The sequence below is a fragment of the Stegostoma tigrinum genome, chromosome 42 (assembly GCF_030684315.1).
Source record: "Stegostoma tigrinum isolate sSteTig4 chromosome 42, sSteTig4.hap1, whole genome shotgun sequence".
NCBI lineage: Eukaryota > Metazoa > Chordata > Chondrichthyes > Orectolobiformes > Stegostomatidae > Stegostoma > Stegostoma tigrinum.
Window position 1 is genome coordinate 7,040,759 of NC_081395.1, and position 15,761 is coordinate 7,056,519.

Sequence of the window (15,761 nt, forward strand, 5' to 3'; positions counted from 1 at the left end):
TTGCATCTGCATTTCCCTTCCTTCTTGTAAGGGAACCAAAAATCTTGACAGTACTCTAGCTGCATCTCAAAGGTTCCAAATAATTAGCCATAATGTTCAGCATGGTAACAGACCCTTTGGTCCAACTCGTCTGTGCCAACTAGACATCCCAATCTGATTTCTTGCCAACATTTGGCCCTCATCCCTCTTAAACCCTTCCTATTCATATACCCATCCAGATGCCTTTTAAATGTTGTAATTGTACCAGCCTCCTCCACTTCCCCTGGCAGCTCATTCCATACATGCACCATCCTCTGGGCAAAAGTTAGCCCCTCATGTCCTTTTTCAAATCTTTACCCTCTGCTTAAGCTTATGTCTTCTAGTTTTAGACCTTCTCCATCGCCCGATCCATGCCCCTCATGATTTTATAAACCTCTACAAGGTCACCCCTCAGCCTCTGCTCCAAGGGTTTGAAAAACCCGAGCTTGTTCACCACCTCCGTCCAGCTCAAATCCTCCTGTCCTGGTAACAATCAAGTCTTTTCTGCACCCTTTTCTTCAGTTTAACAAAATCCTTTCTGTTAGGGTGACCAGAATTGTATGCAGTGTTCTAAAGGTAGCTGTGCTAATGTCCTGTACAATTGCAATGCTGCACTGCCCAATGGAGGCAAGCATACCAAATGCTGCTTTCACTGCCCTGTCCACCTGTGACACTCCTTTCTCGGAGCTAGGTACCCACCCCCCCTTGGTCTCTCCATTTGGTAACAGTCCCCAAGGTTCTGCCATTAATTCTAAATACTTCCCTGGTTTGTCCTTTCCAGTTTTCTTATATTTGCCCACAGGGCTGTGACTTATTGACTTTGCTCTGAGCAGTGTGGGCACATTCCCTTTCATACCTTCATTAACACCCATTTGACATCTCAATTGCTCCTTTGCCAATGTTAGCAACCTCTGTCTTTGGTACTGGGCAATCTTACCAGCAGTTCCCTTGTTCTCCCCCAGTCTATAATGTGTTTAAATTAAACATGATTTTCTAGCCCCCCCACCTCAGTTTGGGAGGAATTCAGTCACTGTAGATATGAACTAGAACTGCGGAAGCTGCAGATTGGAACCAAAAGCAGAAATTAACTGTTTCTCTTTCCAACCAAGTTTCCTGGACTGCTAACCTCCAGTGTTCTGTTTGGACTGTTATGTTGCTGTAGTCTCCCTCGATTTTAAATCTTTTCTATTGTTTCACAAGCTGTCAGGAACAATCCTGTGGTTTCAGTCAAATCTGCAATTTAGCAAGCACAGGTCAACAAATAGTTTGCTGTGCCTGGACTTTCAACCCTGTTATCAGAGTTTTGAGATGAGGTAGTTATTGAATTGAGTCTAGGACCATGAATAACATGGGATTTAGAAAAGGCTAAAGCTGTTGGGAGCAGATGTGCAGGGCTGTGTTCTCTGCTTGTTTGGCAACCCCAAAGGAATGACTTCTGGAAATGCACAGATCTCCAGGTTTTGTTTCTTGCAGTGACTCTAAAACAGATGTTGCAACAGCAGGTGGCGGGACCATGAGACTTATCCAAGCCAAGCAAGACAGTGATGATGTAACGGGATTAGTAATCCAGGCGCCTAGTCTAATGTTCTGTGGACGTGGATTCAAATCTTACCAAAGCAGATGAGGAAATTTGAATTCCAGTAAAAATCTGGTCAATCTCCAATGTCTTGACAATGGTCATAAAAATTCATCTGATTCACTGGGAAGGTAAATGTGCTCTCCTTCCCTGGTCTGAGACTACAGACCCGCAGTGATCTGATTAATGCCTTCAGAAATGACCCGAATATGATGCTCAGTTCTAGGGATGGGCGACAGATTGGGTGGTCGCATCACACCATGGAAAAAGACAAATTAGCAGAGTGCTCATGGCTGCCTTCATATTTGATCCAATTTTGTGTGGATGTGGCCTGTGGCCTGTCGTATCTAATAGCATTCCTACCATCCCTGACTTCTGCCACCACATTCAGTATCAGCTGGGATTGTGTGCTCAGGCTGTGAAATTACTGAGTAAAGTGTGATATTTAGCTGAAACACATTCTTTCAGGTCAGTCTTTGATTCACATTTAGCATAACCCATCCAGCTTTGGGATTTTAGTTTTGGAAAGTGGCAGGGTATTTGGAGAGATTTTGTGCAGAAGAGTCTAAAACAGTGCTACTGATCATGTGTATAATTTAGTTTTTAATCTTCCTGTGGCTTAGTGCATAGCTGGTTGTGCGCAAGATCCACACTACAGCTTAAGCTGAAATGTCAAGGCTGACATTTAGTGAAGGCTATGCTGTCTGAAGGGGGTGGGCTGGAGGGTCTGTATTTCCCACGAAGTGTACAATGGAAGCCTCACCTGCCTAATTTGACTGGATTGTTTACACCCATATTTCCAGGTTGGTGGTGAGGGGGGTTCTTGCTGGTACCTTGGGTCCAGTATTTATCCCATAGCGAACAGCTGTGTACACATTCTCTGGTCATGTCATGCTGATTTCAACATGACCACAGTGGTGGCTGTTAACAAAAAACTTAGTTGGTGATTATGAAGAGTGTCCTTTTAATGAGGTTATTCTTCTAAAAATCCCCTGCACAGTTCTCTGCTGAAACCGGGTATCTTGTCTGCAAGTTTTTGCAATTGGATGCTCTCATGACCAGTTTCAAACGCCAATTAGACCCAGGGAGCTGATTCTACAAGGATTGGTCAGGTTGGTGTGGGAGGGAGACCTTTGGCCTCACACTTAACCAGCCAGTGATGGCTCAGAGAATAACAAAATACTAGAGCCCTAGCGAAGACATGGTGCCAGATTGTGATGGAGCCCATTCAGTATGTGTGAATTGTTAACCACACTGAGACCTTGATGCTGAGAATGACCACTCTTTCGCTGTCACCCAAACACCACCTTGAGCAGTTCCTGTTGATTTACAGGGTGTGTACCTCAGCCGGTGGGAATCTTCAGCTAAACTTTGATCACCTGAGGATATAACAAGCACAGTTGATCTGGTGACTGGTGCATTTGAACGGATAATGGTACCACAAAAGATTATTGCACAGGATAAGCACTCAGAATTATGCATTCTTGTGTAAGCATGGATTCAGGTTTGGTTAACAGATGAAAAGTAGGGGTTAATGGGCCTTTTTCAGGTTGGAACGATGTGACACGGATCAATCTCGGGTCTCAATTATTTACCATCTATACAAAGCCCTGGTTAGGCCTCACTTGGAGTACTGTAAAGCAGCCCTAGGCACCGCACCTTCGGAAGGATAGATTGGCAACACATCACGGATTTAGAAAACTGATACCTGACTTCAGGGGTGCTCTCAAGGGGAGATTATACAAATGAGGCCTTTTTTTTTCTAGAAATGTAGTCTGTAAAATATGGTTTTGGGCAGCTACATGAGGCTAGGCTGCACATCAGCCATGTCAATCGTGAAACTTAACCGGGCTGAATGGCCTGCTGCTCCTATGTTGATGTAGGAGGAGTGATAGAATATGATGTGTAGATTGGCAGGTGGGAGGGCATGTTGAGTTAAGAAATTGGCAGAGGTTGTGGGTGGAATTTCATGTGGGAAAGTGAAGTCATGCACTCTGTAGGGAGACCCAAAAGGGAGTATTTCAAAGGAGACACTCCCAACCATGCAGTGCAAAGGGATCTGGGTGTTCTTGTGCATAGTTCAAATGCCAGTGTAACAATTAAGACAAAGTTATCTTGTCATAACTGAACAGGGCGTTGGTGATTGTCTGCAGTTTTGGTCCGAGGTATTGTTGGTAAGTTTGCAGATGACACTATAAAATTGGAGGTGCAGTGGACAGTGAAGGAGATTACTTCAGTGTAGGGGGACCATGATCAGGTGGGTAGAGGAGTGGCAGATGAACCTTTTTAGGTAAAGGAGGTGCTGCAATTTGGAAAGGCAACTCTGGGCAGAACTTGCATACCTTAATGGTAAGGTTCTGACCTTGGAGCACCGGTTCATAGTTTCTAGAAAGTGGGGTCACAGCTAGACAGGATAGTTAAGGTATTAGGTATGCTTGCCTGTATTCATCAGTGCATTGAGTACAGGAGTTGAGTGATCATGGACTTTGATTCAGCCATTTATGGAATACTGCCTGCGAGACTGGTCTCCCTGCTATAAGGATGTTGTGAACTTGAAAGGATTCAAAATATTTAATTGGATATTGCCAGGGTTGGAGGGTTTGAGCTATAGGGAGATGCTGAATAGGCTGGGGCTATTTTCCCTGGAGTGTCAGGGGTTGAGGGGTCCAAAACCTGTGGGCATAGGTTTGAGGACTGGAAGAGAAAAGGATGAAAAGCAGAACGTTCTTGTGCAGAGGGTGGTGCGTGTACGGAATGAGCTGCCAGAGGTGGTAGTGGAGGCTGGTACAGTTACAGCATTTAAGAGGCATCCGGATGGGTACATGATAGAAAGGGTGCAGAGGGATAGGGGCTAAATGCTGGCAAATGGCTCTATCCAGACCCTTTAGGTATTTCAAGTTTGAAATCTCCTCCACCTCATCATCTCAGCTGTATGGAGTACAGACCCAGAGTCCTTAACTGCCCTCATGTGACAAGCCCTCTGTCCCTGGCTTGGCTTATCAAGAATACTTAAACAGGTTAGTGTTTTATTCATGTGTTTAGAAGAATGAGGGCTGATATTAACATAGATATTAACATAGAACATTACAGCACAGTACAGGCCCTTCAGCCCTCCATGTTGTGCCGACCTGTCATACCAATCTCAAGCCCATCTAACCTACACTATTCCATGTACGTCCATATGCTTGTCCAATGACGACTTAAATGTACCTAAAGTTGGCGAATCTACTACCATTGCAGGCAAAGCGTTCCATTCCCTTACTACTCTCTGAGTAAAGAAACTACCTCTGACATCTGTCCTATATCATGCACCCCTCAATTTAAAGCTATGCCCCCTCGTGCTCGCCGTCACCATCCTAGGAAAAAGGCTCTCCCTATCCACCCCGACTAACCCTCTGATTATTTTATATGTTTCTACTAAGTCACCTCTCAACCTTCTTCTCTCTAATGAAAACAGCCTCAAGTCCCTCAGCCTTTCCTCGTAAGACCTTCCCTCCATACCAGGCAACATCCTCGTAAATCTCCTCTGCACCCTTTCCAAAGCTTCCACATCCTTCTGCTAATTCAGTGACCAGAACTGTACACAATACTCCAAATGCGGCCACACCAGCGTTTTGTACAGCTGTAGCATAGCCTCTTGGTTCCGGAACTCGATGCCTCTATTAATAAAAGCAAAACACTATATGCCTTCTTTACAGCCCTGTCAACCTGGGTGGCAACTTTCAAGGATCTGTGTACATGGTCACTGAGATCTCTCTGCTCATCTACACTACCAAGAATCTTACCATTAGCCCTGTACTTTGCCTTCTGGTTACTCCTACCAAAGTGCAACACCTCACACTTGTCCGCATTAAACTCCATTTGCCACCTCTCAGCCCAGCTCTGCAGCTTATCTATGTCTCTCTGCAATCTACAGCATCCTTCGTCACTATCCACAACTCCACCGGCCTTAGTGTCGTCTGCAAATTTATTAACCCATCCTTCTACGCCCTCATCCAGGTCATTTACAAAAATGACAAATAGCAGTGGACCCAACACCGACCCTTGCGGTCCACCACTAGTAACTGGTCTCCAGGATGAACATTTCCCATCAACTACCACCCTCTGCCTTCTTTCAGCAAGCCAATTTCCAATCCAAACTGCTATATCTCCCACAATTCCTCCACATTTTGTACAATAGCCTATTGTGGGGAACCTAATCGAATGCCTTGCTGAAATCCATATACACCACATCAACCGGTTTACTCTTATCTACCTGTTTGGTCACCTTCTCAAAGAACTCAGTAAGGTTTGTGAGGCACGACCTTCCCTTCACAAAACCGTGCTGACTATCCCTAATCAATTTATACTTTTCTAGATGATTATAAATCCTATCCCTTATTACCTTTTCCAACACTTTACCAACAACTTTAAGGCTCACTGGTCTATAATTTGTGTGTTTATCCAGCCTTCGCCTTAAATGTTTCAATACTGTTCACATCAATCATTCCCTGTGCTGATGAGTGCCATATTCTTGATACATTTTAGCTAAACAGGTTTCTCCTGATTTTCCTAGGAGCACAAACACTGACGTTTCGTCTTACTGAAACATTACACATTCTGAGAGGAGGTTTGACAGGGTAGATGTTGAGAAGATGTTGCCACTAGTGAGTGTATCTCTGACTAAGGGTCATCATACAGATCCAAAGGAATGTCCTCTCCCAGAGGGAGGTGAATGTCTGCGATTACAGTTGTATGGTAGCTCACTGTTTTAGGACGTAGACTGTTTGTTTTTAAAAAAAAACAGGGATTAAGTGCCGAGGGAACTGGCAGTAAAGAGGAATTCAGGCCGAGGGCCGATCAGCCATGGTCTGGTAAAATGGCAGGGTGGGTTTGAGGGGCCTCCTCCTAGCTCTTGAGTTCTAACTCCCCCAGCATCGGTCTCTTTTTTTTCCAGGTTATGACTTTGCAGCGGTATTGGAGTGGTTTGCTGAGCGGGTGGACCGTATCATCCTGCTGTTTGATGCCCACAAGCTGGACATCTCGGACGAGTTCTCGGAGGTCATCAAGGCCATGAAGAACCACGAGGACAAGATCCGGGTGGTGCTCAACAAGGCTGACCAAATCCACACGCAGCAGCTGATGCGGGTCTACGGTGCTCTCATGTGGTCTCTCGGCAAGATCATCAACACGCCAGAGGTGATTCGTGTCTACATCGGCTCCTTCTGGTCGCAGCCCCTCCTCATTGCCGAGAACCGGAAGCTGTTTGAGGCCGAGGAGCAGGACTTGTTCAGGGACATCCAGAGCCTGCCGAGGAACGCGGCGCTGAGAAAACTCAATGACCTGATCAAGCGAGCACGATTAGCCAAGGTAAAGAGTCTGTGCCGTCATGCAGCATGGAAACAGACCCTTCAGTCTAACCATACTCCCAAGCTTAAACTAGTCCCACCTGCCTGCTTCTGGCCCCTATCCCTCCAAAGCTTTCCTATTCATGTACTTATCCAAATGTAACTGTAACTGCATCCACCAAGAGGTTGGGGGGTGTGGGTGCAGAGTAGTGAGGGGTGATCTGGCCCAGTTCCCTGAGGAAACAATTAACACGCCGAGGCATTCCACGGATATATCGGTGCACATCACGTCTTGACCTGAAACTTAACAGGGGGTGTGCAGACTATTCAGCCCCTTTGAGCTTGTTCTGCTGTCCTTTACCTGCATGCTTGCTCCATTTTCTTGTCTGCTCTGTATATCTCCCTTGATTTGCTGTTAAGCCAAAGCTCATGATGATCTGAACCTTGAGTGCATAATGATGGAACATCCACAGCCCTCTGGGCTAGAGAATTCCAGACATTTGTCTCCCTCTGAGTGAGAAACATCTCATCCCCTCAGTCCTCAAAGATCAGCGCCTCATCCTGAGACTTTCTCTGCCCGGTCAGGGGGGACAGTCTCTCAGCCCTGTCCTGTCCCATTCAATTTCATTTTACCTCCTTGCTCTAGCTCCAAGTAAATATAGCCTCTCCCTTCAGCTCAGGTTAGTAATCCTTGCTGTACAGTTTCCAACCCCCACTCCCCACAGTCTGCTCTGTTCCTCTTGTCCCTTACAAAACCCTTCCTGATGTACGTGATCTGAGTCATGAGGCATTGTGCAATCTTGTATTTTACAAGAACTCTTGCAATACATTTCCTAAAACCTGGTTCTCAATTACAAGAACTTGTCAACTCTAGGATCTTTCTAGCTTCTGAAAGTTACTTTTGGGCGATCTTAGTTTGAGCAATATATGTTCTGTCCACTCTGCAGTGCCTTGGAGTGCCCATTCTCCTGGCAGTCTAGGGACTTAGCCAGGGAAGGCTAGCATTGCACCGAGCCCTGTTCTCTCGTACACTTCTCAATTCCAACAGCATCTTCAGACCCTTCTGTTTATTCCAAACCTTACAATACATTTTGAACATTGATTGCTAGGTGCTGTAGTCAATTTGTGCAGGGGAAATTCCTACAAACTTCTATGTGTATTTTTAAAAATTTTCCCCAGTTCCTTTCCATAGTAGTTGTGGGGTTTTAATTTTACAAGCACCAGGGGGGGCAAGGTTGAGGTAGCGATGACCCTCTGTTTCAGGTTTCCCCTGAAACATGGATCTCTTACCAGTGCAAGAGGGACAGAGTGACTACTTGAATAGGGCCTCATCTTTTACAGTGGACTTGACCATCTCTGCCACAGTTCTGCCCATTCAGCTCCACTTCCCAGGCCTTGGGTTGTTGACTGTTCCGAGCGATTAAAGGACCTGCTCTGATGGTAGCACTTCTGAACCTGAGAGCATAGAATAGCCAGTGTTTAATCCATTCTGTCCCTCTTGCTGTGTTCCTCTATCTTATCGTGTAGCCTTGAGAATTGCTATATTTGGGCTGGGGGTGGATGACAGGCAATGTTGGGAACAGGCTGACTATTCCCACCAGCTTTTGTCTGCTGTAGAGTATATGGCGTGGGCTTGGCCCAGAGTGTGGGAAACAAGTCCTCTCTCTGGATTGCTCTTGACCCTGCCCTGGGGATGAGGCAAAGAGCTGCTTAGCTGGATTGAAATCTTGTAGGCTGTCTGAATATACTTAATGGCCCAGACTTGACAACTGCCTGCAGTGAGGAATTTCACTGATTCACTATCCTCGAAGAATTTCTTCCTCATTTGTCTTAACATGTGCAACCCCTTCCTCTGAAGCTATGCCCTCTGGCTCAGGACCCTCCCACAAAGGCAAACAGCCTTTCAAGTTCATAAGAATCTTCGTTCTGATGTGGTCACCTCTCCTACTGAATGCCAGTGGGTACAGGCCCAACCTACTCGTTCTCCTCAAGACAGTTCCTCCATACCCAGGACCAACCAAGTGAACCAGCTATGGACTGTCTCCAATGCAAGTATTTCTCCCTTTGGGTAAGGGGGCTGAAACTCTGGTGTGGGGGAGGGGAGAGGACACAGTGGTGAATGTGGGCATCATTGGGTCAGGATCTATTTCCCATCCCTAGTTGCCCTTGAAGTGCTGTTGGTATTCCAGCTGTGGTCTGTCTAATGCTCTGTGTGGTTTTAGCAAAGCCTCCAATTTGCATCCTCCACTCCCTTTGCCATAAAGGTCGGCATTCCACTTGCCTTCCCCATTACATGCAGAAGGTAGCTTTTTGATTTGTGGACAAGGACTCTTCATCCTGTTTTCCCCCCAGTCTTTCTCCATTTGTTACATTCAGCATCTTGCTCCTCCTGCCAAAGTGCTCCCCCCCGCACCGTGTCCCCATTCTATCCTAATCGCCAAGTTTTTTGTTTGGTCCATTCACTAAAGCCGTCTACATTCCTCAGAATTCACAGAAGTCATAAATATAGTCAGTAATTGTAGCCCCAGTGCTGATCCTTGTGCTAGTTACAGGGTGCATCCTGAAAATGGCCTGCCTTATCCTCCGAGCCTATGCTCTATGATCATACTGCTGACTGTCAGCTTTGTTTGTGCGCTGCACTGTAGAGCTTTTGCCCTTATCTGCCTGCTCCCCCATTAAACCATCTTTTTTAATTTGAAGACCCAGCTTTTTGACTCTGCCATCTAAATTCAGATCTGATTCTTGTTACAGAGATAATGGGAACTGCAGATGCTGGAGAATTCCAAAATAATAAAATGTGAGGCTGGATGAACACAGCAGGCCAAGCAGCATCTCAGGAGCACAAAAGCTTTTGTGCTCCTGAGATGCTGCTTGGCCTGCTGTGTTCATCCAGCCTCTCATTTTATTATCTCTGATTCTTGTTACCACTGACAACTAGGGAGTTTTGCTGGCTTAAAGATGCCGGAGATGTAGAGTGTACAAACAGACCCTTTGGTCCAACCTATTCATCTTGATCAGATACCAAGATTAATCTAGTCCCATTTGCCAGTGTTTTGCCCATATCCCTATAAACCCTCTGTATCCGTGTCCCCATCCAAATGCCTTTTTGCATGTAACTGTACCCCCCTCTGCCACTACCTCAGGCAGCCCATTCCATACACGCACCACCCTCTGCATCAATAAAATATCCATTAGGTCCTTTTTAAGGTGAGAGGGGAAGATTTAAACCTGTGCTGTCTACTCCAACTACAACCCTGTCCATGTCTTTCAATCAACTTATCCCAGACCCTTCTGAAATTCAGTATTTTGTGCACACTGCCTTTCCCAAAACACAGACTTTAAGTCACAGGTGATCACTGCCACTTTGCATTATTTTCAGTGAGAGCAGTTAAGTCGAATGTGCTCTTTGCCAGATGTTCTTAAATCATTTCAGTATTTTTTAAGCTTGGGAGTATAACCAATGTTGAATTCTCCCGCTGTCACCTGTTTTGAAGAATGGACCACTTAAATTATAGGCTGTAGTCAAAATGCAGGTTGTTCCAAATTTCCATTCCTGTACTTTCCCAGCGCATGTGGGAACCATTTGTTAGAATTGTACCGATGTAATGGTTACATTGCTGAGTGACAAATTCAGAAGCCTTGGTAATGTTTGCAGGCATAATTTCTGATCTCACCACCACCATTTGCAAGTTGGTATCAATAAAGTGACCATGAATCTAGTGAACAGCGAAAGCCCTGCTGGTTCATTATTCAGTAGGGGAGAAACGCAGCTGCTCCTACCCCTAAGTTGGTCTCTTGCAGTGAATGTGGAGACAGTGTTGTTCCATGGTCAGAGGTGGGGTGGCCTTGTCATGGCCTAGTGTATTATTGCTGCAGAGATAGTAGGAACTGCAGAAGCTGGAGAACCTGAGATAACATGGTGTGGAGCTAGATGAACGCAGCAGGCCAAGCAGCATCTTAGGAGCAGGAAGGCTGATGTTTCGGGCCTAGACCCATTTTTGAAGAAGGGTCTACGCCCAAAACGTCAGCTTTCCTGCTGTGTTCATCCAGCTCTACACCTTGTTATCTCAGTATTGTTGCTGGCCTGTTATTCCAGATCAGATAATGTTTTGGGGCCTGGGTTCAAATCCTGCCAAGGCAGATGGTGGAATTTGAATTGTAAGTATCTGGAATTGAGTCGCATGACAGTGAACCCATTGTCAATTGTTGGGAAAACCCATCTGGATCACTAATGTCCTTTAGGGAAGGAAACTGCCATCCTTACCTGGGCTGGCCTACGTGTGACTCCAGACCCACAACAACGTGGCTGACTGTGAACTGCCTCTGGGCAATTAAGGATATGCAGTAAATGCTGGGCCTAGTGAGCCATGCCCTCATCCCATGAATGAATAAAAATGATATTTTGGCTCTCTGCTGAGTGTGCCCTGTTTTTGTTCTGGCTCTCCAGCTGGCATTCTTTGCTTTCCGTATCAGTTTGTTGCTAATTTGACTTGCTGCAAAAGGTGTTTGCTTGCTAGCTGCAGTGAAGTGGCAGGAAGCCTGTAGGGTATGGATCAGCTGACAAGGCTAGACTAGAGACAGCACTCCAGCATTGATGTTCTTTGTCATACAATGGGGAGTCAGAATCTTCGGTCCAACCAGTCCATGCTGATCATAATCCCAAACTAGACTAGAGCCTCTTGCCTGCGCTTGGCCTGAATCCCTCCAAACCTGTCCTATTCATGTACTTATCCAAATGCCTTTTAAATATTGTAACTGTACCTACATCCTCCCCTTTATTCCATAGGAACCCCTCCAGTTTGCCTTCCATGTGCAGCTCACTATAGCCACGGTCTCTGCTGCTGTCTGATTCCTTTCCACAGTCCACTGCTGAGCCCAGCCCTGTGCTGGTTTGCAACTCTTTCCACAACTCTCCGGTTAATGTGAGGCAGCTCGCTTCTCCCCTGCAGCCTGTTTTAAAGCACCAATTATTGCTGACGCTGTTGAACATTTCTGCAAATGCAGCTTGTATATTAAATCCCACTGGTTAAACCAGTACCATATCTGTAGCAGTGCAGGCTGCTGGAGTCTTGGCTTGTTGAGTCTTGCTCAATTGTGTAGTGCTGGGTTATCTCTCCTGAAATCCTACTGACTGTCTCAGACTGTGAAGTGCAATTAACTTTTACCATGCTCTTTACATGCACCTTTTAAAATAAATAGCTTTATTAGCAAGATTAGGCACTGAGTCAGATGATGAGACCTTTGGATAGGTAGCTCAAAAACTTGGCCAGAGATCAGTTTTAGTTGTCTGAAAGTGGTGGGGAGATTTAGGGATAATAAAATGAGGCTGGATGAACACAGCAGGCCAAGCAGCATCTCAGGAGCACAAAAGCTGACGTTTCGGGCCTCGACCCTTCATCAGAGAGGGGGATGGGGAGAGGGAACTGGAATAAATAGGGAGAGAGGGGGAGGCGGACCGAAGATGGAGAGTAAAGAAGATAGGTGGAGAGAGTATAGGTGGGGAGGTAGGGAGGGGATAGGTCAGTCCAGGGAAGACGGACAATTCAAGGAGGTGGGATGAGGTTAGTAGGTAGATGGGGGTGCGGCTTGGGGTGGGAGGAAGAACCGGTTAGGGAGGCAGAGACAAGTTGGACTGGTTTTGGGCTGCAGTGGGTGGAGGGGAAGAGCTGGGCTGGTTGTGTGGTGCAGTGGGGGGAGGGGACGAACTGGGCTGGTTTAGGGATGCAGTAGGGGAAGGGGAGATTTTGAAACTGGTGAAGTCCACATTGATACCATATGGCTGCAGGGTTCCCAGGCGGAATATGAGTTGCTGTTCCTGCAACCTTCGGGTGGCATCATTGTGGCACTGCAGGAGGCCCATGATGGACATGTCATCTAGAGAATGTGAGGGGGAGTGGAAATGGTTTGCGACTGGGAGGTGCAGTTGTTTGTTGTGAACTGAGCGGAGGTGTTTTGCAAAGCGGTCCCCAAGCCTCCGCTTGGTTTCCCCAATGTAGAGGAGGCCGCACCGGGTACAGTGGATGCAGTATACCACATTGGCAGATGTGCAGGTGAACCTCTGCTTAATGTGGAATGTCATCTTGGGGCCTGGGATAGGGAGGCTTGGGGACCGCTTTGCAGATCACCTCCGCTCGGTTCGCAACAAACAACTGCACCTCCCAGTCGCAAACCATTTCCACTCCCCCTCCATTCTCTTGATGACATGTCCATCATGGGCCTCCTGCAGTGCCACAATGATGCCACCCGAAGGTTGCAGGAACAGCAACTCATATTCCGCCTGGGAACCCTGCAGCCATATGGTATCAATGTGGACTTCACCAGTTTCAAAATCTCCCCTTCCCCTACTGCATCCCTAAACCAGCCCAGTTCGTCCCCCTCCCCCCACTGCACCACACAACCAGCCCAGCTCTTCCCAGCCGACCCCCCCCCCCCCCCGCCACCCACTGCATCCCAAAACCAGTCCAACCTGTCTCTGCCTCCCTAACCGGTTCTTCCTCCCACCCCAAGCCGCACCCCCATCTACCTACTAACCTCATCCCACCTCCTTGACCTGTCCGTCTTCCCTGGACTGACCTATCCCCTCCCTACCAACCCCCCTTTACTCTCTCCACCTATCTTCTTTACTCTCCATCTTCGGTTCGCCTCCCCCTCTCTCCCTATTTATTCCAGAACCCTCTCCCCATCCCCCTCTCTGATGAAGGGTCTAGGCCCGAAACGTCAGCTCTTGTGCTCCTGAGATGCTGCTTGGCCTGCTGTGTTCATCCAGCCTCACATTTTATTACCTTGGAATTCTCCAGCATCTGCAGTTCCCATTATCTCGGGAGATTTAGGGAGTTGGGAGCTTGGGGCCTCGGCAATGAAGTATCCACTGTGGAACCATTCTCAAGTGGTGAAGACTCCCAGTTTAGCCATGTTTGGATACGGTGACCCTCTTACAGTGGAGGTTTCTCTAACTGTCTCCGTCTCACACTCCCTGGACAGCAACAGCATGGGTAAAGCTCCCCCTGTTGTCCCACTTCTGAAGTGCAACAAGTTCTACTGATGTCCTTATTAGCCTGAGCCTTCTGGAGCTGGACAGCACAAACAGACCTGTTGGTCCAACTCATCCACACCAACCAGGTATCCCAAATTTAGTCCCACTTGCCAGCACTTGACCCATATCCCCCTCAGCCCATGTACCCATCCAGATGTCTTTTAAATGCTGTAATTGTACCAGCTGCCTCCAACTCCTCTGGCAGCTCATTCCATACGCGAACCACCCTCTGAGGAAAATATTGCTCCTTAAGTCCCTTTTAAATCTTTCCCCTCTCCCTAACCTATGCCCTTCTAGTTTGATCCCACTACCCTGGGGAAAAGACCTTAACTATTCACCCCATCCGTGCCCCTCATGATTTTATTAACCTCTATAAGGTCACCTCTCAGCCTCTGCTCCAGGGAAAATAGCCCAAGGCTATTCAGCCTCTTCACATAACTCAAGCTCCTGCTCATTGTTTTCAATAAAAGATAACAAAATTGAACCAAAATAAAGGCTGGAAGCCCCAAAGCGTCATTAAAGTCATCTGATGTTTACCATCTAACTCTGGAGCAGTATTTAATTTCAGCAGAGTCAGCATGGATCTCTGCTCGTGTTTCTAACCTAGTATTGGTCCTTTTGGGCCTGCAGGCTACCCGATCTCCATGGTGTGTTCACTGGTCCACATGGTTAGTAACAGGCACCCCATCAATAGTGAATGTCTCATCTCTTCTAGGTTCATGCCTATATCATTTCCTCACTAAAGAAGGAAATGCCGAGCGTTTTTGGGAAGGACAACAAGAAGAAGGAACTCATCAACAGCCTCGGAGACATCTACCAGAAGATCGAACGGGAGCATCAGATATCTCCGGGCGATTTCCCCAACCTGAAGAAGATGCAGGTAAGTGCTGACATTCTCCCTTCTTTTGTCTCCAGCTTCCTTCCCTGACACCACTACCTGCTGATGTATGTTTCACCCTGTACCCTACGCCATCCCCCAATGCAAAAGATCAGAGCTCATGTTTAGCTGCAATGGGAGATTTTGCTGTGAAAGGGATTAAGGGTTATGTTGAGCGGGTGGGTGAGTGGAGCAGTGTCCATGAGAAGATCAGCCGTAATCTTTGGACAGCAGAGCAGACTTGAGGGACCAGATTGCCTACTCCTGTGTTCACTGAATATTTCGGAGGGGATGAATGCCACCTCTTGTTTCAGAATTGGTGAGCATCTGTGGATATGAAGTAGAAGGAAAGCAACTGCAGCATGATAAAATGGGCAAGGTGGACCAGAGGGGCTGAATGGCATCTTGTTTCCCAATATTGTTGCCCTTCCTGCTCAAGATCAGCTTGGCATTCAGAGGTGGAAAGGTGTGACTGACCGGGGTTTTAGTTGGATCTGCTCAGTTATCCTGGAATACTTCTGCATTTAAAGTGGTTCTTGTGGTCTTTCAGCAGAACTGTGACAAACCCAAAAGCTTGAAGTTCACACCCAAAATCAAGTGTTATTTTAAACTCTCTGGGCTTGCTTGATATAGGAGCTGCTGCTGGTCTTTGTGACTGAGTTGATGTTAAACTTTTCTTCCCACCCCACCAAACACAACTGATTTCTCCCTTTCCTTCCCCAACACATTTGCCATTCTTTTTTCATCCACACTACCTAGTGCCCAGTAAGTAATGCAGAGATGTAAATCCATCTGTGCGCTCCATTCCTAATGTAAGGCTCATCAGGTACTGATTGGAAAGTCTGGCCGTGTGAAGGCAGGGTGCAGATGGCAAAATGGCTTGTCTGGAAGTCAGCTTGCAACCCACAGTGGGAGGTTTTCAGTCTCCCA

The 15,761-nt window shown here is 46.9% G+C and overlaps 1 protein-coding gene across 1 annotated transcript in view; it reads left to right on the plus strand.

Moving 5' to 3' along the window:
* LOC125449269 (EH domain-containing protein 1) overlaps positions 1 to 15,761 on the plus strand; it is a 44,323-nt gene that overhangs the window by 22,047 nt on the left and 6,515 nt on the right. Inside the window, exons 3-4 of the mRNA XM_059641512.1 lie at positions 6,531 to 6,943; positions 14,670 to 14,834. Of these exons, the coding sequence (XP_059497495.1) occupies positions 6,531 to 6,943; positions 14,670 to 14,834 (578 nt within the window). The remainder of the gene's footprint in view (positions 1 to 6,530; positions 6,944 to 14,669; positions 14,835 to 15,761) is intronic.